Source organism: Orcinus orca, chromosome 17 (assembly GCF_937001465.1).
Source record: "Orcinus orca chromosome 17, mOrcOrc1.1, whole genome shotgun sequence".
NCBI lineage: Eukaryota > Metazoa > Chordata > Mammalia > Artiodactyla > Delphinidae > Orcinus > Orcinus orca.
Window position 1 is genome coordinate 73,023,512 of NC_064575.1, and position 24,263 is coordinate 73,047,774.

Sequence of the window (24,263 nt, forward strand, 5' to 3'; positions counted from 1 at the left end):
CCTTTCATTAATCATTGCACTAAAATGTCTATGTGGGCATCTTCCAAATCGCTTAGGAAACCTACTTAGCTCGTTTCCTAGGCCATTAAAGCTGGTGTGCAGTTGTTTGAGAATCCTCCCGATTAGCCAGAACCTACCTGTTCTCTGACGTTTGAAAGGTCCAGGGTATTGTTTAAAGCAGTTTTTGCAGCTTTGTAGGGTTCCCAAGCATCTGCTAGATTAACTGTGATCCCCATGTAAATACTAATTACCTGAAAGAAGAGACAATCGTTCAGTATTTGTTAAATATCTACTCGCTTCAAGGCAAGGGGCTGGGAAAATACAAAGTTATAGAAGACATCACCCACTCCTTCAAGTTTAAATGCCGTTCCAGTGAAAAACCAAGATTTTCCAAATATACAGGGAAGTGGTTTTCCTTATGAGCACTTGGGAACAAGAGTGACTATTAAATGTTGCTATTCATGGGAAAATAACTAAAACAAGTTTTCCTTTCAAACTGCTGTGTGTAGGATTCCTTGGATGAACAAAAATGAAAGGGGAAAGAAAAGTAGATACTTTGACTGGAGTAGGGCTTTTCCCAAACATTTTCATCTCACCTTTATACTCTTAAAATCAAACTAAACTTGTCCCCCAAATTTCTGTGAGCAGAGTGGCATTGTGTTTCACATTCATTCTTTTTAAAATTATATGCAGTCCCTCTTTATCCCTATTAATATTCTCCTTTAAAACTCTTTGTGGTCTAATATTTTCTCACTAGCTTTTTATTGGTTGTCATTTGTCTGGCATATCTTTTATTTATTTATTTTTAAAAATTCCTTTATTTTCAGCATGCCAGGGTGCTTTTTCAGGAATGTATCTTGTAAGTATCATGTAATTGGACTTTGACCTTCCTTAATACTAAAAGTGTTTCTGAGTATAGCATTATGGACAGAACCTCTTTGTTAAGCTTAGGCAAACGAAACCAGACTCTCGGAACTTTCCTCTTGGCTACTCAACTCCCAGCACATGGGTATGATTCATTTGTGTATAGGAAGCATCATCTCCTAATTGTAGGCTGCTCTTCTCCCCAGTAAAGCTCCTCATTCAGGCCCCTCATAATAGCTGGTAAGAAGTGAAATAAAATCTGCTCCCTGAGGACGTGATCCAATTCACTGTCCTCTGTTAAAATCTCTATGTGCAAAGAAAACATTTCATACATATTAAGTACAATGTCAGTCTTAAACCTTTAAGAATTAATATTTTTAAGTGAAATAATGTTTAAAAAGTTACAAGCACATCCTTGCAGTAATGTAAACCTTGGCCCCATTAACATTAGCTTATAGATAAAACTTACTATAAATGTGCAATTCCTATTCACAAAGTGACAAATTAGGTAAATTCTGCTAGCTTAGATTCATAAAATAGAAAAGAATAAAGAAATGCTTATGTAACTTAGTTGAATCTCAGTAGCTAAAGCGAGATACATTTTAACACGAGGTTTTACCTTGAGACTATCCATTTAAAGAAAAAAAACACAAATGGAAGCTTCAGGAAATTTTACTGACTGATTTATTCCTTCCTGATTTATAAAATTCTCGACAGGCTTAAAGTAATTTTAGTTAAGTGAGTTTATGTTTCATTATTTCAACATTATGACCTTTGGATTACAGGCCAAAAGAATGGAAAAATCAGTTCTCCGGCAAGCTTATCATAGAGAAAAAAAAGACTAATAGCAATACTTGCCCAATTATCTGGAAAGTATTTATCCACTATCTCTCTCATTTTTGCTTGATGGGTATGAAGAATGGAAGGCTCAAAGTAGAGAATTACATACAACATGGCGGCCTGATTTGCCAGAGCTGTGCTCCGATGTTCTGGCAATGGATACGCTGAGACCTGCAAGACAGAGACCAGACCAGGAGAGGCAGATGTTAGCAACAGCTGAACTTACATGTGCCAAATAAATGACCTAGTTCTAGGACACATCAGCCTCTCAAAAGTCCGTCTCCTTTGAGGATCCCGGGCACTGGAAACAATTCTCGGATTATGGCATTGGGAACCAGGGCCTTCTTTCTTATCTCTAGCCACATGACATTCTCTTGACTACCCTTGACTCTGCTGCAATTCTAACTCTTTTCCCTAAAAAAAATAAAAAAAATGTAACCCTGCGTCTCCCACTAGTTGTCCATTTCTGAGTCTCTCCCATCACAGACAAGCTCTTAGAACTGACAGATTCCACACTCACTGGTGCTCTCACCTCCTGTTTATTCTTCAACTCACTGACATTTGATCTCCACCATTACCTCAATGGAACTCCCTAGGGCCACTCATAACCTCACAGTCAGCTAGTTCAATGGACTCTTTTTAGCACTCTCACTTAAATTCTCTGAGGAATGAAATTCTCTCCTCCTCTGGTTTCCCAGACACCACTCTCTCTTCTCAGGCTGCATGCTTTGTGCTCTGCTTCTCTCTGTCTTTCATAGGCTGCTGAGTCCCAGGGCTCCATTGCCTCATGTATTAGGAATCTCTGGCTCCACGTAGTACATGGTGCCTCGAGGACCATGAGCAGAAAGGGAGGAAATTATTACAAGGACAGACACAGCAATGCCTCATGGAGCCCGCGGGCAGGAATGTGGTCGGGTCCTGGGATGGGGCTGGAGCTTCGAACCAGAGAGCCTTCACTGTTTCTCCGCTGGATGTGCTTGCTCAACTTTTCTCTCTCTCCAGACTGTTCTCTATCACATGGCAGAATGAGGCTGCCCAAACTCCAAGTCTTGCATGTTGTGAGTAAACCCATGTCCAGAAATTGTTTCTCAGGCCCAATTCCAAATTACCTGGAGACAGGGACTCTGATCCATCTTGGGTCAAGTGACTGGCCCTGGTCCAATCAGCTAGGGACAGAGGAGGTGAAGGGTAGAGAGAGGGGTGGACACACAGCACAACCACAGCTCAACCCCGGTGTTAATAGAGGTCACAGGGCAAGGAGAAAATTGAAACACACTCCCTTGAGATATGGGCAAAATGGACCGCCTAAGAGGCAGAAGAGTTAATAGAAGGGTTAACGAGAGGCAGTAAAGAAACAGCGTGGGCTTTGAAGTCATACAAGCCTGCATTCAAATTATGGTTCTGCTGCCTACTTATGTGATGTTGTGAAAATTATGTAAGCTCTCTAAGCCTTATTTTTCTCAACAGCAACATGAGGATAGTGCTGTCTATTTTGAAAGATTATTGTGAAAAATAGAGAAAACAGTATTTGAAAAAAACCTCCTATGATTCTGGTTCATGTTGAATTCTCAATAAATGGCAACAAATATTATGGAGACCTGGTATCTGCAGGTAGCTCCTCATTTTGAGTTGTCTTAAAAAACCAAACAAAACAAATAACAACCAAAAACTCTTTCTTTACACTTAACATGTTCATACAAAAAACTAGCAGGCTACCTAAGAACTGTACAGAACAGGTGTGCTCTGTAATAAATGATATCCAGTTATCACAGGTCCAACTCTTTACTCTCTTCTAGTAAGAAAAAATATATATAAAATACCTAAAATTATGTTTTCTTTAGGAAAATGAAGTCAAATGGTAACTTTCTCTGGTACCATTTTGAGTGAGTGAATGGTACACATACTGGAGAGGAAAGTGAGCCTTTCCAACCCTGCTCATGCTGCCTCATTTGCCTGGGCTGCCCGGATATCCCCTTTGTCACCTGTTGCAATCTTGCTGCCCCTGTCACATGCTTCACAACACTCTGCACTTCCCCTAAGATAACACCCATCTGGCTTTACTGGAATTCTTTTGTCTGTCTTCTTTCTTCAGCTACAAGCTCATTATGAGTAGGGACCAGGGCCTGCCTTCTTCAGCAATGGATCCCCAGCACCAAGCACACGGACAGCCACATACTGCACACTCAGCAATCATTTCTTAACTGAACGCCTAAAAGAATGCATCTTCTTTCCAAATATAGCTCAAATCTCATCTCCTCCTTGAAATCTCTAATACTGCCCTAATTAATATCCCTCTTTCCTTAACAATTCCAAGGCACAACTCAGAAAGTTTTAAATAGTTTCTAGCTGCTTTTACTCTTCTGAGGAAGGAGAAAAGAAAGGAGCAATTGAGGAGGAAGGTGAAATCAGTCTTTTAAACTATTAGGACAGATTTAAAAATAGACTTAATCCCCACCTGGTTGTAAATATCATCAGATCTTAGCCGGCCAATGACCATGCTGATGAAGGTCTCGTTGATAGGCACCCTCTGGAAGTAACTCTCAGGATAGTTGGGTGGTCTTTTGGCTCCTGGTTGGCTGGAATAACCTGTACTTCGAAGCAGCTTACAAATATCATCCATATTCGAATCAGCAGAAGATCGAGCAGCACTGAGCCATGTTTACAATGGGAAATAAAGGGCCAAAGAAACCGCATATATTAGAAATGCAAAGTCCAGCAAGGCAGAAGAATTTCAGTATAACTTGACTTTATATAATTTTAGATATGACTGTAGGTCAACTTATATCCCTAAAATTCAAAATTATATTTTCAAAAAGCCTGTTGTAATATACCAAACTGATAAGATGGGTTCCTGTATGTATGTACAGTTTTATGTGAAGGTCCATGATCCGTTTCCCCAAAATCCTTGGGGCTGGATTTGTTTCAGAATACAGCGTTTTTCAAATATAAGAAAGTAATGATACATATATCATGTACGATATAATACTCCAGCAGGGTCTTAGATGGCATTCCATGATCAAGATATATTAATATTTCTACAATAAAATTTATGAACATTCACACAAGTGAGATAAATAAAGACTGTCTATAGCCTCATGTCTGCTCCAGTCAGGTGCTGACTCCAAAAGATTTCAAGTTAGGTCAGGTTTGCTGCCAACGTAGTTGCTCTGTATGCATGTTGTGCATGTGTGTATGTTCATATATTTTTGGCAGAGTTCTTTGGATTTCAAAATTGTGGATAAAGAATGTGAACCTGCACCAATTTTCATAAATTTAAACAATAATTTTTAAAAAGTCTATCAATTTCAAGTGGGATATACCAACTGGTTTTTCTTGGTAAGATGTACCTTCTACAGAGATTTAAGCAGAACATCTGTGATTTTTCTGGTGGCTTGAAGTAGTAATCCCCCAAAGAGACTCAATCTTAGACTTGAAGATGACCTCCTATCTGATGTAAGAATCTCCTTTACTACTGCTCTGACTTGTAATTGTTCAGTGTCTCTTCAGTAGTGGATCCTCACATTCTAATGAATTAGCCATTATACCCTAAGGGACAAAGCCGGATTGTCAAAGCTGGGCTTGATTAGCAGATTTTTTTCTTCTTCTTCATGTTGTTTATGGTATTTGTTTTTCCAGGTACTTTCAGAAATAGAGGCAAGACCATTCATAGCCCATTTTAAAAAACATGGATGGTCAAACTGATGTGAATGAATTACGCATGCTGGTGGATACTCTCCTCACATCCTGATAAAGCTAAAGGAACAGGCCAGCTGAGTAGCCTAATTTATTGCTGAGAAGGCGGCAGTACCAAGTGTGGCTGAAAATACAACATCCCCAAACAATCCCTCTCTGTTGAGGATCTGCCTTTTTGCCCTATTTATTTTGTCCTAATTTGTAAGTCTGAAAATGTTAATTCTAGCCTGCACATCTTTAGCCCAAATTCCTGACTCCTGCTTATTGACTGTTTCTTCCCCGAATCTTGATTATTTCTGACATTGACCCTGTATCCAGATTCTGACTCATTTATTTAACAAATTGAAAACTGTACATTAGGGACTGAAATCACAGCTGGTTAAGGTGGGTCCTGTTTTTAAGACCCTGCTTCTTGAAGTCATAGCTCTGTAAAGACACATGTAACACATGGTTGGGATGTGTGTTACTGTTTGTTCTGTTTTGGGTTCTACAGATACATGGGTAAGAATTCACTTTCAACCTGGCCCTGAATGATAACTTTTCAAAACGTATCAACCTGAAAATGATAACAGAAAACTCATTCATTTCCTTACATCTGCCAAGGAGTAGTATTTGAAAACTTAAAAAAAAAAATTCATTAGACTGCCAAAATTCCCAAATTAATCTTTCAGGTAAGGAAAATTCACATTCCTTTTTAAAAAAAACTGAGGTATCATGATGGACATGATAAGCTATATATCGCTAATAATCTATAATAAATTATATATACTAGATTATATGACATATAATCTATTATAATGATGATGATATGAAACACAGATTGTTATATTTCTACATTATGTATTATACTTAGAAGTGATAAGAATCTTACACTTTTGCATTCTAGATCATATTGCTGCTGTTCACAATAAAAGGAGGATGGAAACCCACACTGTACTTTACCAATAGCAGTGCTTTTGGAGGGTGTAGTCTTAGCCCAGGGATACCTGTATCGATAGTAAGAAACGAGCATTCTCTCTCTGATTTCTCCTTCAATCTTTTGGTCGATGACCAGGAGCATAACTCCATATAAGTACAGTGCTTCACACTATGATGAGAAAAAGACAACAGCCAAGTTCACAGGAGTACACATGCTTATGGAGTGAAGCTGATAATGTGTAAAAGGATCACTCTGCTCTGGTTCCTCCTAAAAACTTTATATTACAAGGAGACTGCAGGTTCCCCCCAAAGGGTTCTCACCTTCTGTACTGAATGAGCTTCGAAAAGTTTATGCAAAATAAATTTTAATTTACAATGACTATCTTTCAGTTGGTCTATTTTTCATATTTTGCTTGGGATACCAAAATGGAATCCCAACATTATGAATACATAATAAGTCATTCACTTATTTAACAAACATTTCTTAAGTGATCATGATGTACTAGGTACCAGGCTAGATGTCTGGGATGCAAAAGATAAAGAAGATAGGATTGTTACACTGAGGAAGCTCATAACCTGCACACAATCTTTATTCACTTGTAGCTCTCCTCAAAGTCTACTATGTTCTAAATTCAGACAAAGACCTGCCAGTTAGAAGATAATTATCAGTTTAGTTTGCTTCTCCTTAAAGAAGGATACACTGTATGTATTTGTGACTTACAGGAAAAAAAGTAACCCTAAGTTTGACATTCTTGATTTTTAAATTTTAAGTGGTCACTACTACTTACTAGAAGTTGTTTTCCATCTTCATTGAGAAGCACCGTTTCTAAGGTTTGCTGAATATAAACACCTTCATTGAGATCATCTAGATATCTAGAAATGAAACCCCAGAGCAAGTTATTCATTGATAATAAAAATGTTAGTATCTCTGAAGAAGGACAGTAAAGATTTTTAAAAGATTAGGCAAGATACCAGGCATTCTGGCCTTCAAATAGTTTGTGGCCATTCATGCTCTTAGGAATAGATTGGTGAGCAGGAACTCATAGTGATCAGGGCCACAGATTATTTATGGCCACTCCAAGTAAAAGGAATATTCCATAGTCCTGATTTACGAATTACAGATATCTTGGGAATAATGGCATAAAAACATGGACTAGTTAGTTTAAAAGCTAATGAGTAATGAATTCTTATGGGCTAGAAGGAAGACAATATTGTCTGGTCAGGGACAAGAAGGAAGGCTATGGTTACCAACGCTACAAAAATAAGTTCCTTTTTTTTTCACTTCTCATATATAATAAACTAAATTAGGATCAAGATTGAAAGCCAACTGACTTGGTACAAAGCAAGATGATTATAATCCTTAACAAGAGCAGGAAATAATATTAAAACTCTAAAATACTTAAGATGACTAGTGCCACAGGAAGGAAAAGACAATTATCCACGGTATAAGCTAGTAAATTTCTTAGTAACTCAGAAAGATATACACGTTCTAGTCCATCCCTTCTCCCTCTCCACTATTTACTATCAAAATAAGCTATGACTAAATTAGTCAATACCTGTTTAAGTCTACAATATATTTATGCACACTTTGAAATGCTAAATAAAATCTGGTCACAATTTCTGTGTTGTTTTCCCGAAACTCTTCATCTAAATCCTGTAGCTCTGGCTTAGCTTCCAGTTTGCTTTCCCATAATTCTGGACCCTAAGAAGAAAAACACATTTATGTGAAACATCAAGAAAAGAGTCACAAACCAATAGAATTATTGGTAACAATTTCAAAACAGTCTTTTAAAAATTTGTTCTTATGCCTCAAAAGGGATATCAAAAATTGAAAGCAGAGGAACAGAAAGTAATGAAGATCTCAGAAGCACAGATATAAAATCCCTTTGAAAGAAATGGACTTGAATTGCAACAATTGACATGCTTTTTAAGTGTGGGGTACTTCAATGTGAAACACATTATACCAAAGTTATCTTTTTAAGATGTGATTATATTGTGTTAGGGCTTCCACACAGTATATTATTTTAAAGTTAGCTGATACTAAATTTGGTTGAAAAGCTTTTCTTTTTAACTCCTTCTCCATAATTACTTAACCTCTCAGAGTCTCCTGGTTTCCAAGGAAAGCATGCTTTTGTAGAAAAGACTGGTAAGAAAAGCTGTTGAGGAAGATTACCTTAAAATAGCTGAAATCAAATATGATATCTCCGTATTTCTGTTGATCAGCTCGGTCTTTTAACCTGAATACAGCAGGAATAAACTCAGAGAGCCTCAGAAGTTCAGCAATGATGGCATTGCCACAGGAAACAATTCTTAGGATTGCTTGGCCACAGAGGTTATTCTCAGCCAAAAAGTCCAACATCGTGAGGATAATCAACTACTCTGTGCCCGGCCACAGGAAAATGTGTAACTGGCTTCAGAGCTGGGGTCTGTAAATCATCAGATGAAACCAGGTCTGCAGATACACTGGCCGCTCCATTAAAGGACCTGTATCCCCCCCCCCCAAAAAAAAGTATGAAAATCTCCATTTTTTTAAGGAACCACGTGAAACACACACACTTTTCTTCCAAACTCACTGAAAAAAATTTATAACACATAATGAGTTCTGATATGGAGGGAGGGCATTTAATTTCCACTCTTCATGTTTTCCTTGTAGAGGAACTTTGCTAAATTGCTACTCTTGGCCTCTTTCTCAACACTTTATTCACTTCTCTCCATGAGAAAAGACTTGATGTAGCTGATCCCTGAGCTTGTGAGAAGGTTCCAAGGTGCCCTAAATTGGGAACAGATTATTAAATTTTCCTTACAGGAATTGTACCACTTCTTTTACCTTTGGGAAAAGATAACTATGCCCTAAAATCTACTAGAATTAGATGAGGGAACTACCTTTAAAAATGTTTTTTTCAGGGGATTCCCTGGCAGTCCAGTGGTTAGGACTCTGTGCTTTTACTGCTGAGGGCCTGGGTTCAATCCCTGGTTGGGAAACTAAGATCCCACAAGTTGTGCGGCACAGCCAAAAAAAAAAGAAAAAAAAAGTTTTTTTCATATGTCAAGTATGGGAGGTCCTGTTATTGAGACTAATATATGCCTGAGAAATGTGACAGGGTGACTCTAAAAGGACAACTATTTCATACTAAGCAGTGGAGAAGTTCTGATTAGGAATGTATCTTCAAATTATATCATCAAAACTTCTGACAATAAGTTTTATGCTTAACAAAATTGAGAGTGAAGTTGCAGAAACTCTGTACTCAATGGACAAACCAAGAACAAGTCAAAAGCTGACTTCATCAAATCGTGATTTCGATAATACAGTGTTTTGTACTCCACAGTTGTCTTTCATAGTATGAGCTTTAAATGGGTAATTTTTGCAAAAAATTTCCAAGGCATCATTCATTTTTCCAAAGGGCCTCCCAATTCTTTTTCACCTCATTATCTTTTGAAGTGTTAATTGTGTCATCATCTTTGTTGCATTTCTCTCCTCTAATTGTTAATTTAGCTAGGTCATCATTTGTGAACTTCATGGAAGCCTAAATTATTTTTCAACTTCATAAAGGCCTGTGACTTCCCAACATTTGCACTTTCACTTGGCATTGGGATCCTGCTCTATCAACATAATGTCAACAATTAAGAAAACTGACCAAGGGACTTCCCTTGTAGTCCCGTGGTTAAGACTCTGTGCTCCCAGTGCAGGGGACACGGGTTCGATCCCTGCTTGGGGAACTAAGAGCCCCACATGCTACATGGCCTGGCCAAAAAAAAAAAAAAAAGACTGACCAAAAAGTAAGAAAAGTAAGAATTTAATGACCAAATAGACAGCTTTGGACAAGGATATCTGAATGAGGACTAATGTTACAAGTGGTCAGTTTATTAAGATGTTTACATCAATGCCACTTTTGAGTTCCTCTGTAGCCACAGCAAAACATTCCTCAATGCCTGTCACACATTTTTACAGTTCACCCATGTGATGAGCTACCTACTGTAGGTATCTATTACCTGGAAGCTCTGTATAACCCTTCAGGGTTTTCTTTTTTCCTTTTGGAAGTTTCTATCATTGATTCACAATTTGGAAATGTCTTCATTTACTGGGATGCTGTGGCAGCAACTGCTGGCTCCTCAACAGTACTTCCCACTCACCTACTCCTTTCTTATTCTAGAGGACAAAACAGTCAGATCCTCACTTTCCCTCCCTTGAAGCCATGTTAGACATGCGACTCACTTGTGACCGATGAGATAGAAGTCTATGGTAGAACTTTTAGGAAATGTTTTTTTTTTTCTCCAGCTACAAGGAGAGAGGCATGTCAAGAGAAATTTCTCTTGTTGCTCTGGCTATCCCCCTTCTTCTTGCCTTTGAGTGTGGTCCAATGAATATTTGATGCCTGAAGCTGCAGTAGCCACCTTGAGACCATGAGGTAACAGGCCTAAGAGAAAAAACGCCAAGAACCTGCAGACTGTGGTGCGGAAGGAAAGAATCTAAACTCTTAATTGATGTTACTGATTCCTTGATTCAACTGTGGCACTACCTACCTCTGTAATCCTTGCTAAATGGACTGCTTTTATGGTTTACCTAATGTTAATTGGGTTCTGGATTATATGCAGGTGAAAGCATTTCCAATGATACAGATTCACTTACTCAACAAATATCTACCCAGTGCCCACTATGTGCCAAGCACTGTTTTAGGACCTGAGGCTACCGTAGTGACCACAACTGACTTCCTGCTTTCATGAAGCCTACATACTATTGGGAGTGGGACAGAGATAAACAAATAAACATATTACATATCAGGCTTTGATAATGCTGTAAAGAAAAGCATGACAAAGGGATGGAGCGTGTGTTATTCTACATACAGGAGAGTGTAAAAGCCTCTCTGGTAAGATGATATTTGAGCAGAGGCCAGAGCAAGTGAGGGATCAAGCAGTAAGGGTATCTACAGCCCCTAAGATGGTCCCCAATGACCTCCACCTTCCTATTCACTCCCTGAGTGTGACTTACTGTCTCCCATCTAAAGAAGGGAATAGGGCAGATGTGAAAGATGCCATTTCTGAAATGAGATTGCAAAAAAGACTGTGACCTCTGGCTTGGGAGCCCTTTCCAGCGTGTGTGTCTTGGGAGAAGCAAGTTGTTAGGTTGTGAGACAGCCCTGTGGAGGAGCCCTATGGGACGATGGAGAAGTCTGCCAACCACCACTTGAGTGAGCTGGAAAAAAGATCCCCCCAACCCCAGTTTGTGTTCACAGCACAGCAACCTCCCAAGAGCCCCTGAGCCAAAGGCACCCAGCTAAGCCACATAGCTGATTCCTGACCACAAACGTTAATAAGACAATAAATGCTTATTGTTTTATAGCCACTAGGTTTGAGGGTAATTTGTTAGTTTACTGATAGTGATCTAAGAGAAGGGCATTCCAGGAAGGGGTTACAAGTAAGTACTACGGGACAGAAGCAGAGATAGGGGAGGTGGAGTTGGGTCCCATAGCAGAGATTACTGAGAAGCCACTACGGTTGTCCACAACTCTCTCTCATGAGGGTTGTGTATAATACACATTAAGGCATAAATTAGTAACAACTGTGTTCAGTTTTCTCTGTGATGCTTGCTTGTTAAGACACGTTGATCTCTAACAGGCTGAATTTCAGATAATTTCATTCCATTTTTCCCACTGAAACGGACTGCCTTGGAAAATAAGACAAGTGAGAAAATAAAGGAAAATGAGAACAAAAGTCACCTGAAGTCCTCTGAAGACCACTAAACTAACCCAGGTCTCAGGAGGATGAAACTTTAGACTCAATTCAGAGAAGGTAAGGCTATGATGAACAGGTCTAACTGCTACCATTTGGGTATCAAGATAGGACAGACAACGTGGCCAAAGAGAAAACAGCTTAAAGCAAGTCAACATGACCTGCCTTCTTTCCCAGCAAACAGACAGACAGATATACTCGCGCCTGCACGCATGTGGTCAGGGAGGCTTAGGCCTGGGATAATGACTTAAGTCAAAATTCTTGTGTGTCCAAGTCTTATTTTAATCCTTTTTACCTAAGAGTTACACTGCAGGCAACTTTCAAAATATTATTTGGCTAAAGTCTTTGGTAAATAGCCTCACTGTTGGCTGAAAAACTGGTCCTAAAGAACAGAATCTAAGAAGCATAATTAAAGATGCCTAATCATGTTGCAGTGAACTCAGAGGTAGGTGGCTTTATAGAAGATGTTAAGACTTAGTTGAGATTAAAAAAAAAAATTCACTCTAGAATGAGATGCAAATAAACATGGTAGAAGAAGCTATATTAAATCTTCCTTTTTTTTTAAAATTGGGGTATAGTTGCTTTACAATGTTGTGTTAGTTTATGCTGTTCAGAGAAGTGACTCAGCTATATGTATACATATATCCCCTAATTCCCTCTTTTTTGGATTTCCTTCCCATTTAGGTCACCACAGAGCACTGAGTAGAGTTCCCTGTACTATATAGCAGGTTCTCATTAGTTATCTATGTTATACATATTATTGTACATATGTCAATCCTAATCTCCCAGTTCATCTCTCCCCCGCCCCCAACAAATCTTCCTTTTAGAGGTTCTGCTGGTGCTAGGGATGAAGACAACTCATAAAGACCAGCTTTCTCAGTAGAGGCTCTCTTACTATTTGACATGCAATGAAACCAGAAATCCCACTCAATTTCCTAATTTTGTTTTTACAAGGCACCCAGAAAAGTGGTTGTAACTTCATTTTCAAGAATTTGGTACGGAATTATGATTTTTAGTTTGGAAAGTAATCCTAGACAAAAGACAACATGCTTTCAAGAATAAAGCATGGCAACATCATACCAATTACCCAATGAGTACAGAACTGAATTCTGAAAATTAAATTGCCCTGGGAAGAACCAATCTTTATCCTACTCAGAGGACAAAAGAAGATTGATCTATTTTAATCCTTTTATAAAACCTCAGCTCCATAAAGAAAGAAGCACTGGTCTCCACCAATCCGTTATCAGGAACAAACTATAGCGGTTGTTGATCAAAAGGGACCGGCATATCTCTTCCAGAAAAGTTCTAAAATAAGCCTAATCACTCTAGTCTGAGAATCCTGAAAAAGAAAGAAGAAAAACCGGAAGGTGTTCCCTGTTGTGGGCAAAGGCAGTAAAGCCTCTCTCTCCCCCTTCTCCCAGCAACTCCTAGGCTGGAGGAAGCTCCACGCACTTGGAATCAATCAGGAGACCCGGTTCCATTACCGGCTCTGTGTTTTTTAGTTTTTTTAACTGTACGACCACAGACAAATTAGGACCCTCGAAACTATTTTTTGAAATTCAAAGGACTTTGGCATGTCGTACATAGGTGGGGGAATTAAGGTGCAGAGAGGAGCAATGATTTGCCCAAACTCACAGCCCGTGGTAGAACTGGAATTCAAACCCGGGTCCGTCAGACCGTAGAAGTTTCCACCAACCACTCAGGTTTCTGGAGAGTACATGGAGAAATGACGACGTCCACAGAACACTGCTCCCGGAAACTTGGAAGGCTCAGATGCAGACTAAGCAGCTGAACATCACTTCCTAAAGCGCCAAAGAGGTGTGGAAAATTGTTTCCACCTGAGTGGAGGAGATGCAGAGCCTGGACTGCAGCAGCAGCTCCAGGAAAACCCTCAGTCCTCCACGCCAGGCTCCCCCATCCAGACCCCACCCCATGCCGCAGAAGCCCCCACCAAGGCCAGCGCGGCCCAGCCCTGGGGCGGGGGAGGGGACGGAGGACGTGAAGGAGTGGGCGCGCGCACACCGCCCCTACTCACCTGTCACGCGGGCCGCGCCAGGGCGCACGCGCAGGGCCGGCGGTCGCAAGCGGAGTCAGCGCCCCGGCCACCACCCCTCCGTCTCCGCAGGGGTTCCCTTCTACCCCCAGCCCTTATCCACAGCCGGCCAGACCCCGGCTTCCGCCCGGGGCTCCCTCAGCCGTCACATGACAAAAGGGCGGAGAGCGGGGCGGGGCGTCATGTGACCACTCGCCGGCGACGACTGATGACGCCTGAGCCCGCGCTCGCCGTTTCAGCGACAGGGGAAGGGAGTTAAGGAAGTAGTTGGGGGTCCTGGTGTGGGGAGTGTGGGCGCAGCCAGACGGAGCTACATCGGGCAGCCAGGTAAGACAAGAGCGGAGCATGGCGATGGGGAGGGTGATGGGAGGTGTTGCCTCCCTCTCGGGCTCTTCGCCGGTGCCGCGAGCTACGGTCTGTGGACCTGTGTTACGGTCCTGGTTCTTTTCACGCCACAGCAATGAGGCTGGGGCGGTTTACCTCCCTCTCCAAGACGCCATCTCTCCATCCTTGGGCTCTATGTGTGTGGGGCAAAGATCACGAATTCTTTTTTTATTTTTTATTGAAATATAGTTGATTTACAATGTGTTAATTTCAGGTGTACAGCAAAGTGATTCAGGTAAATATATACGTATACTTATATATATAGAGAGAGAGTGATTCAGGTAAATGTGTATATATATATTCCTTTTCAGATTCTTTTCCTTTATAGGTTATTAAGATATTGAATATAGTTTCCCGTGCTATACAGTAGGACCTTGTTTTGCCTATTTTATATATCGTAGTGTGAGATCACGAATTCTTGATCTAAATAAATCTGGTTTGAGCCGGCTTTCAAAGCAGGGCCTTGGGCAGATCGTTTAAATAAACTCTCTGGGCGTCAGTTTCCTTTTCTCTCCTATAAATGGTTGTGAGGATTAACCATAATGAGAACGAATTGTAGGGGCACCAGTTTATGGCTTGCCATAGGGAACCTAGAAATGGTGGTTTCCGTTATTGATGTAGCTCTGCCAAATCTTTATTGGTCACCTATTTTGTGTGAAGAGCTGTTCTATGTTATGTGGAATCTGTCAGAATTCTAGTTTAAGTTGCTCCCAGGGTGAAAGAGTGGCAGATATGGGAGCAAGTAGTTATGATGGTTTTTAAAATAGAACGGGGTGGGGGGGGGGAGGGGGAGAGAGAGAGAGATAGTGGTAGCATGAAGGAGAGAACAAGCAACTGAGAGGGCTTCATAAAGATGTAACCTTGCATATTGGAAAAGAAGTTACAGTTATGGCTGAACTTGTATAGGGCCCTGTGGATTTAAAGGAGGTCAGCACAGTATCTAAATTATTTGCTCTGTGCATACCACTTGTACAGAAAGATGAGAGGAGTATTTTTATTTTTATATTAGCTAATAATTGGCCTCACCTACAGAGAATCTTATAAACCTGCTCTGATCTGAATGTTTGTGTCCTCCTCCTACCCCCACCCCCCAATTCCTAAAGCCAGTGTGATGGTATTAAGAGGTAGAGCCTTTGGGAAGAGCTTAGGTCACGAGGATGGAGCCCTGCTAATAGGCTTAATACCTTTATAAAAGAGGCTCCGGAGAGCTCCCTTGCCCCTTCTACCATGTGAAGACACAGAGCTAGAAGGCCCTGGCCATGAATCACCAGAAGAGGGTCTTCACCAGAATGCGACTATGCTGGTGCCTTGACCTTTGGACTTCCCAACCTCCAGAACTGTGAGAAATGTTTTTGTCGTTTATACGTTACTGTGTCTGGTATTTTGTTACAGCGGCACCAACAGACAAAGACAAGGCCTGTTAGGGAAGGCAACATAACATGCTAGGGAAAAGCTCAGGAAGTGCATAACCTTGTTTTAAACTTTCTTTGAGACCATAGGTACAGAGAACAAAACAGTCACAGTTCCCTGGGGAAGGCTCCAAAGGGGGTTAGTTTAAACCAGGGTTTCTCAACCACTGCACTGTTGACATTTGGTGCCAAATAATTCTTTGCTGTGCGGGGCTGTCCTGTGAATTATGTACTTAGCTGTACTTAGTGGGAGAAATAGGGAAAAGTGCGTTTAGTCCATCTTTCACCTCCAGCCATTCTCTTTGCTCCTCGATCTGAGTCGTTCCTCTTGATAGTGCAGAATTAACAGACGAATGTTTTCCCCACCTCTCTGCAAGTGTAAAGTTTCACTGGAGTAATGTGAATTTTGCATTCATATAAGGATGGCTACCATGTAGCAGACACTTTACATTTATCCTGGATTACATTAATCCTTATATACACTGTGTCGTAGTCAGCTCAGGCTGCTATTAAAAGAATACCATAGACTGGTGGCTTAAGCAACAGAAATTTATTTCTCACAGATTTGGAGACTGGAAGTTGGGGACCATGGTGCTGGTATGGTTGGATACTGGTGAGGGCTCTCTTCCTGGTTCGTAGACAGCCACCTTACTGTATCTTTTCATGGTGGACAGATAGAGCAAACCCTGGTGTCTCTTCCTCTTCTAATGACACTAATCCCATCATGAGGGCTCCCCCCTCATTTAAACTTAATCAACTCCCAAAGGCTCCATCTCTATATGTCATCACATTGGGAGTTAGGGTAAACATAAATTTGGGGGGGACAAAGTTACCTCAGTGTTCTCCATACTTGAATTATTTGGGGTGCTTCATAAAAATACAGTTTCCTCAGTGTCCACTAGAGACTGATTCAATAGGTCTGAGATAGTATCCATTAATAACTGTATTTTTAGTAAGTATTTCAACTGATTCTTAAGATCAGACAAGTTTGAGAAAACTACAAAATTTAATTTAGGGGACTTCCCTGGTGGCGTAGTGATTGAGAATCAGCCTGCCAATGCAAGGGACGCGGGTTCGAGCCCTGGTCCAGGAAGATCCCACATGCCGCGGGGCAACTAAGCCCCCGCTCCACAACTACTGAGCCCGCGTGCCACAACTACTGAGCCTGTGCTCTAGAGCCCGCGCTCCACAACAAGAGAAGCCACCGTAATGAGAAGCCCGGGCACCACAACGAATAGTAGCCCCCATTCACCGCAACTAGAGAAAGCCCACGCACAACGACGAAGACCCAACGCAGCCAAAAATAAATAAATAATAAATAAATTTATTTTAAAAAATTTAATTTATTCTTATAATAATGCTGTGAGATAGATGTGATTATCTCCTTTTTACACGGGAGCTAACCGAAGATAGAGAAGTTAAGCAACTCAACCAGAGTGATGCAGTTTTAAGTGGGGTGGACAAGGTGGAATTTCCAGGCATTCGTGTCCAAGGTCAGTTCACTTATGCGCTATTCTGTATTGCTGCTCACAGTATTGTATGATTAACTTGATGGTAATATTTGCTCTCATTGTAAAAGATTATATGCCAGACATTATTCTGAGTGTTTTGTTATACGTATGAACTCATTCAGTCCTCCCAGTAATCCTTGAAGTTGGCACTGGATCATGCCCATGTTGCAGAAAGGAAAAGTGAAGCATTGAGAGGTTAAATAACTTGCCTAAAGTTATTCAGCTACTTAATTGGCAAAATCAGGCTTTGAGCTCATGTAGTCTGGCTCCAGAGGCTACAGTGTTTAACCCCTACTAGAGTTTTTAGTCATTAACCCCTACTAGTATCACCTCCATATTCTACTCTATAATGTAACTAATGTTTATTTTTAATATAAACGTGTTTCATGTTATCTTTAAGTAAAATTAGTATTCCAGGAAGATATATCATGTTCATACTGTGGCTTTACTCCATCTGGCTTACCCGCTGGTGTGTGTGTATGTGTGTGTGTGTGTGTGTGTGTGTGTGTGTGTATACACTTTGATAATTGTGTTTCCAATGCAGTAGCCATTAGGCACATGTGGCTATTTAAATTTTTTTTTGATTTTGCATTATTTTAATATAGCAAAGCATTGACAAGAGTAATAAATAGGCAACTTATTTGATAAATTTGGTTTTATAAAAATATTTGTTGAACAGAGTTGCTTGAAAAGAGGCAAAAAGACAGTATGTAAAAATATTAGTGATGAAATATTTACATATATCTATTTCAAAAATTAGAATAGAAAATATTCTCCATCTAGAAGCATTACTTCTGAGATTACCAGGTTCCCTGGCACCTGTAGTGTTTCACAATTAAAAAAAAATCATGGTCTTCAGAGAAGAGTCATATGAAGGTGTCAACAGTTTCACATTCATATCATGACATGCAGTTTTGAAGAGAATCACGGGAAATTCTATGAAAAATTAAAATAATAAGACCACATTGAGATAATATATCTTCAGAAAAATACTAGTGTCATAGTATTAAAGACAGAGATGGCTAATAAACTGATTAATGAATGTAAATATGTACCAATAATAACAGTTTCTTTTTTTTTTAAAGTTTTGGTAATCAATATAAAAAGATTTCTAAATCTGTTTTAATGCATGTAGATATATGTTACTATTATTTTTTTAAAGTGTAGTTGACTTCCAATATGGCTATTTAAATTTAAATCGATTAAAATTAAATAAAATTTAAAACTCAGTCACGCTAATCACATCAATAGTCATGCTATTATGACTCTCAGCAACCACTGCTAATCAATAGTCACATGTGCCTAATAGCTTCTGTATTGGACAGTGCAGATTATAGAACATTTTTGTCATGGCAGAAAGTTCTATTAGACAGTGCTGCTCTAGACAATTTAGACTTACACTAGAATCAAGATTGACTAGAAAACTGAATTCTTGAACCATATCGTTTGATCTTTGCAGGATTGTGTTTTTTGAGTAACAGTTGGTGTTATAATAGGTATACCCCCAAATCTAAATGGCTTTGCACAATTGAAGTTTTTTATTTCTTTCATGCATGGAGCCTGATTGGTGGGCAGTTTTCCTCCAAGCAGTGAAGTAGGAACCTAGGCTCCTTCCATTTGGTGGTTCTCTATCTTCAGTATGTGGCTTCTAAGGTCATTGCTTGCCTGTTTCAACCTGACAAATGGGAAAGAGTGTGGAGATAGAGTGCCATTTTCATGGATGGGGCCTGGAAATGGCTTCTGTTTCACTGCCTTGAATTCAATCATACTGCCACACGTAACTGCAAGGAAGGCTGCAAACTGTGGTCTAGCTGTACGAGCAGGTTGAAGAGGAAATGGGTTTGGTGGGCACTGAGCTGGAATCTGCCACACGTGTCCTGTCCTTAGCTTACCTTGAGACATAATCTAAGAAACAGTCCTCAGAAGCTTACTCTTACCGTATCGTAAGAATATTATTAAGGACATTTTTCAGTATGATTCTTATTATCTCATACGTGATGATCCATGCTGCCTTGATTGCCATGGAAAGCCTTATTTTTCTTGAGTTCTTGGCGTACTTTATGGAGAAAGAGAATTCTGTAATTTTCACTTTTTGTTTTGCTTGTCAGGAAATCTCATAGCCAAATTTGTATTTACAAATATAGTGCTGTGTGGAATCATAAAGAATCCTAAAGCTTATATGATTACATTCTAAATTTTCTCATGTACTTGGTTTTCCCTTTAATCTGTTTTTTGGTCCTGATTTTTATGAATTTACATATTTTCCATCTTATTGCATATGTTTGTGTTTATATTGTGTTAACCATCCCAACTTGTTTGGTGTAATAAAGTGAGATTGTAAATAAATACTGTCTTTCACCAAAACACACATATTCAAAACACCATTATTGTTGTTTTTTAAAAATTTTTTTTATTGAGGTATCGTTGTTTTACAATGTCATGATAGTTTCTACTGTACAGTGAAGTAGAGTTCCCTGTGCTATACAGCAAGTTCTCATTAGTTATCTACTTTATACATATTAGTGTGTATATGTCAACCCCAGTCTCCCAGTTCATCCCACCCACCCCCCCACTGCTTCTCCCCTTGTCATTATTGGTTTTTCATTCATATACATGGTCATGTCTTCTCTCAGTGTGAAATTTTAACACCACAGAAACTCCCAGAAGATAACATAATGAGAACCCTTGTTCCATCATCTGGATTTTAACATCTGTAACATTTTGCCATATTTGCTTCAGGTCTTGATTTTTAAGATCATTTAAAGAAAAAAAACAGATAAAGTTAAAGTCCCTGGACCTATAAGGTCTACCTGGACCTTTATCCTTCATTAAGACCCTCTATGCTATGTTCCAAAAAATACTTGCTGAATATTTGTTAATTGAATGATTTGAATTGATGACGAGTTGTATTGTGGATGTTTGTAGTAGACTAACACCTCAAAAATAGAAATTAACATCTTAAACATCTTCTCTGTGACCTTCCCTTTTTATACCCTGTGTCATTTTTAATGAATCTAATGATTGACAGGCCTACTTGTTGAATGAATGGATGAATTTAATGAAAAGGGACCAATAATTGAGAAACTCCTGTAGTAATCCAGTTGTGAGGTAAACATGGTGGCAGTGGAGAGGATTGGAAGGGCCACAGATACTAGACAGCTCAGAGACAGTTAAGCAATCAGTCCATGGTCACTCAGCAGTACAGTGGCAGAACCTGAATTCATGCTGTATCAGTATGGTTATGAGAAAATACCTTTTTTGCTACCATACAGCCTTTCCTCTAAGCCCGTGTAAATTCTCTCCACTTTTCTGGATGGTTTCAGTGGACTGAATTTCAGGCGGTTTGTGAATTAAGCAAAGATGTCTTTTTGTAGGGAGCTTTACATAAGTAGTCCAAAGCTTAAAGAGTTGTTGATTGAAGATACAGATTAGGGAGTGTTTTAATATGAAGATAATAATTGAAACTGTTACAGTGGGTGAGCTACCAGAAGATAAGAATTTACAGAAAAATCCTATTTTTTTCTTAAACAGAATCTGGGATCTCACCAAGTCTATAAATCTTAGAACCCAGAGGAACTGTCAGAAATAAAAGTTTTCTTATAGTTTTCAGAATTCAATATGTATATGTGTCAGATAAGTTAAAAATTACAGGTTTTCAAAATTCTCCCTTATTAAACTATTTTATTGCTACTATTTTCATTTTTTTGGAAGAATGCTTTATATGAGCAATGTACTTTTTCTGACACACTTATGTTTTAGGTTTTTAGGAACTGTGCTGTTGTTGAATTCTTTAGAGAATCAGGGAATCTTTTGGAAGAGGGTGTTCTCCCTCCTTTATATACTGAAGTACATCTTCTTTATTTACTGAAATTCATCTATTGTGTTTGGTGGCCCAGATGATGGGACAATGCTTTGATATCCTTTCAAGTGATATAGAATGTAGATAATTGTGTAGCACTTGTGGGATATTGGATACATTCATATGGATGTTTATAGTGGTTCTGTTTTCCTATGCAGTTATTATTCTTATTCATAAATTTTGTTTCATTGTGTTTGAAAACTTAGGTAATAATTTCAAGATGCCAGGGCGTTCCACTTCAAGTTCAGGTTCAACTGGTTTTATATCCTTCAGTGGTGTAGAATCTGCACTCTCCTCCTTGAAAAACTTCCAGTCCTGCATCAGCTCTGGAATGGACACAGCTTATAGTGTTGCTTTGGATCTTGTGGAAACTCAGAGTAAGTAATAATTAAAATTTATTTCTTTTGTGTCTATTTTGATGTAACCCTGAGTGGTGGCATTGCTCTAGGGATGCAAGATACTGCTCACCTTTTGGGTAACCTTGGGACAATCACTTAATCCCTCTGGGCATCTGTTTTCTCATCTTCTTTTACATACCACATAGTGATGTACTGCGGATAAGATGAGATTTACTCATTCATATGTGTTCAGACCCCCATGAGCCACTAGAGACTGCACTAGAAATTTATGGGCTGAAACATGAAGGTATCTGACCTCAAGGAACATACAATCAAAAGTATGTGACATTTGTGGGACTTCCCTGGTGGTGCAGTGGTTAAGAATCCGCCTGCCAATGTGGGAGACATGGGTTCGATCCCTGGTCCAGGAAGATTCCACATGCTGCTGAGCAACTAAGCCTGTGCTTCACAACTACTAAGCCTGCACTCTAGAGCCTGTGAGCCACAACTACTGAGCCCACACACCGCAACTGCTGAAGCCTGAGTGCCTAGAGCGCATGCTCCGCAACAAGAGAAGCCACCGCAATGAGAAGCCTGCGCACTGCAACGAAGAGTAGCCCCTGCTCGCCGCAACTAGAGAAAGCCTGCGTCTAGCAACAAAGACCCAACACAGCCAAAAAAAAAAAAAAAAGTATGTGACATTTGTGAACTGTACAGTATACAGCATTATGATAGTTATTTTCCAGTAATTTAACTATATTTTGTTCATGCTTAATTACTCAGTAGACAGACTAAGCCGATGCTAGGGGTACTGGTAAAGGAAGGCCTCTACAAAAGATGAGAAAAGTTCAGTCTTGCTGCGCTTGACCACAGATTTTTGATGAGAAGATCTAGAAAGATGTTATTTGCTTTGTTTGGGTTAAATTTGTTTTTATTTTATATTATATATGGAAGCAGGGGAGCAACATAATCGTTTTGTTTTCCTTTTAATATCACTGTTTTTCAGCAATTTGATTGTGATGTGCCTTGGTGTGATTTTCTTTGTTTATTCTGCCTGGTGTTCTTCGAGCTTTATGGATTTGTAGGCTTACAGTTTTGATCAAATTTGGAAAAAAATTCTGCTGCTATTTCTCTCCCCTCTCTTCTCCTTCTGGGGCTCCAATTACATGTATGTTAGGCTGCTTGGTAATGTCTCATGAGTCACTGAGGCTCTGGTGATTTTTTTCAAGTCTTTTTTTCTCTCTGACTTTAGTATGAATAGTTTCTTTTGCTGTGTCTTCAAGTTCATTAGTCCTGTCTTCTCAAGTGTCTAATTGACTAAATCTATCCAGGGAATTTTTAATTTCAGAGACTGTATTTTTCAGCTCTAGAAGACATGAAAAAGAACTAAATGGAATCTTATTTCTCTCCTCATTACGCTCATGTTTTCCTCTGTACGCTTGAGCACATGGAGCATATTTATCATAGCTACTTTAATATCCTTGTCTGCTAATTCTGGCATCTCTGTTGCCACTTGTGTGTATTATGTTATTGAGTTTGGGGATTTTGTCATCTTCTTTTAAAGAGTATTGACCTTCGTCTTGGTTGGCAGCTAAGTAATTTGTGGATTAGGCTGATCCATCCCAGGCTTGTTGTTAAACTTCCGTAGGGCAGGTCTAGTGTAGCTTTACTTTAGGGCTAATTTAGCCTTGTTACAAAGCTTGCTCTTTCTGGAGTCTCTGTTGATTGCCCAGAGAGTTCAACGAAAAAGCTCTACTCTGCTGGATGGAATTTGAATGTCTTCCAGTCCTGCGTAAATTCTGGGAATTGTTCGCTTCACAGCTCCCAGCAGTTGTTCCTCAGCAGCTTAGGATTCAGCATCAGACTCAAGGGGATCTCTGTGCAGATCCCTCACGGGCTTTCCCTGCATGCCCCCTTCTGTCTTGCAAAACGCCTGCTACTCATCCTCCCTGAACTCCAGTCTCTGTCTTCTCAGTCCTTTAAGACTGCTGTGCTCCTCTTGGATTCCTCCTCCATTTTGCAAGCAAGAGGTTAATTGGAGGACTTACCTCACTTGCTTTCCTTTTCGCAGGCATCCCAGTTCTGCTCTGCCTATTGTCCCACTGCCTGAAAGCAGTTGCTTCATATATTTTGTCCAGCCTTATAGTCACTCATGGCAGAAAGGCCAGTTCCATACTCGATATTCATTCACAGCTGGCAGCAGAAGTCACCCATCATCTTTAGTGGGTGGGCTCTAAAGGTCTTACCCCTGTCCAGCCTGATTTGTAGTCTCTTTTTGATGGTGATGGATATTCGGCTTTGGTAGGTAGTCCTGGGTAAACTCATAATAAGATCTTAAATCATAAGAAAGAAGGGCTGGTATGTAACCTCCTGGAGGATTGTAGTCAGTTTTTTTCAGGATTTGCTTTGAAGGCTTCTTAGTATGTTTGATACCGAGTTCATTTTTGTTTGTTTTTGTTTTATTTTTTTAAAATAAGAAGTATATTTTGATGCAAAATGCAGCATCTGTTTCATTTAAAAAGAAATATAAGCATCGTTTTTTGAAAGATTCATGCTCTAAAGCAGGGATTGGCAAAGTTTTTCCATGAGGGGTCAGATAGCAAATGTTTTCAGTTTTGTGGGCCATGTGGTCTCTGTCGCAACTCCTCTGTTGCAGGTCTGACAATT

At 39.7% G+C, this 24,263-nt stretch overlaps 2 protein-coding genes across 12 annotated transcripts in view; one reads left to right on the forward strand and one right to left on the reverse strand.

The window, feature by feature from the left end:
- The window catches only part of WASHC5 (WASH complex subunit 5), a 53,843-nt gene extending 39,588 nt beyond the window's left edge, over positions 1-14,255 (reverse strand). Inside the window, exons 1-9 of one of the 5 annotated variants that reach the window (XM_033419814.2) lie at positions 14,078-14,224; positions 13,678-13,844; positions 8,489-8,799; positions 7,872-8,017; positions 7,104-7,188; positions 6,384-6,484; positions 4,160-4,352; positions 1,723-1,875; positions 138-251 (exon numbers count right to left, since the gene is read on the reverse strand). In XM_033419814.2, the coding sequence (XP_033275705.1) occupies positions 138-251; positions 1,723-1,875; positions 4,160-4,352; positions 6,384-6,484; positions 7,104-7,188; positions 7,872-8,017; positions 8,489-8,674 (978 nt within the window). In that variant the 5' untranslated portion in view covers positions 8,675-8,799; positions 13,678-13,844; positions 14,078-14,224. Of the gene's footprint in view, positions 1-137; positions 252-1,722; positions 1,876-4,159; positions 4,353-6,383; positions 6,485-7,103; positions 7,189-7,871; positions 8,018-8,488; positions 8,800-10,528; positions 10,731-13,677; positions 13,845-14,077 lie in introns of all 5 variants that reach the window. The other 4 variants (XM_033419813.2, XR_004480960.2, XM_004265324.3 and 1 more) reach the window with 4 other exon arrangements.
- A 23-nt stretch (positions 14,256-14,278) lies between these two features.
- NSMCE2 (NSE2 (MMS21) homolog, SMC5-SMC6 complex SUMO ligase) overlaps positions 14,279-24,263 on the forward strand; it is a 223,438-nt gene continuing 213,453 nt past the window's right edge. For 2 of the 7 annotated variants that reach the window (XM_049700549.1, XM_049700548.1), the window contains exons 1-2: positions 14,283-14,422; positions 21,465-21,635. In XM_049700549.1, coding sequence (XP_049556506.1) covers positions 21,479-21,635 — 157 coding nt within the window. In that variant the 5' untranslated portion in view covers positions 14,283-14,422; positions 21,465-21,478. Of the gene's footprint in view, positions 14,423-21,464; positions 21,636-24,263 lie in introns of all 7 variants that reach the window. The other 5 variants (XM_049700546.1, XM_049700547.1, XM_033419817.2 and 2 more) reach the window with 5 other exon arrangements.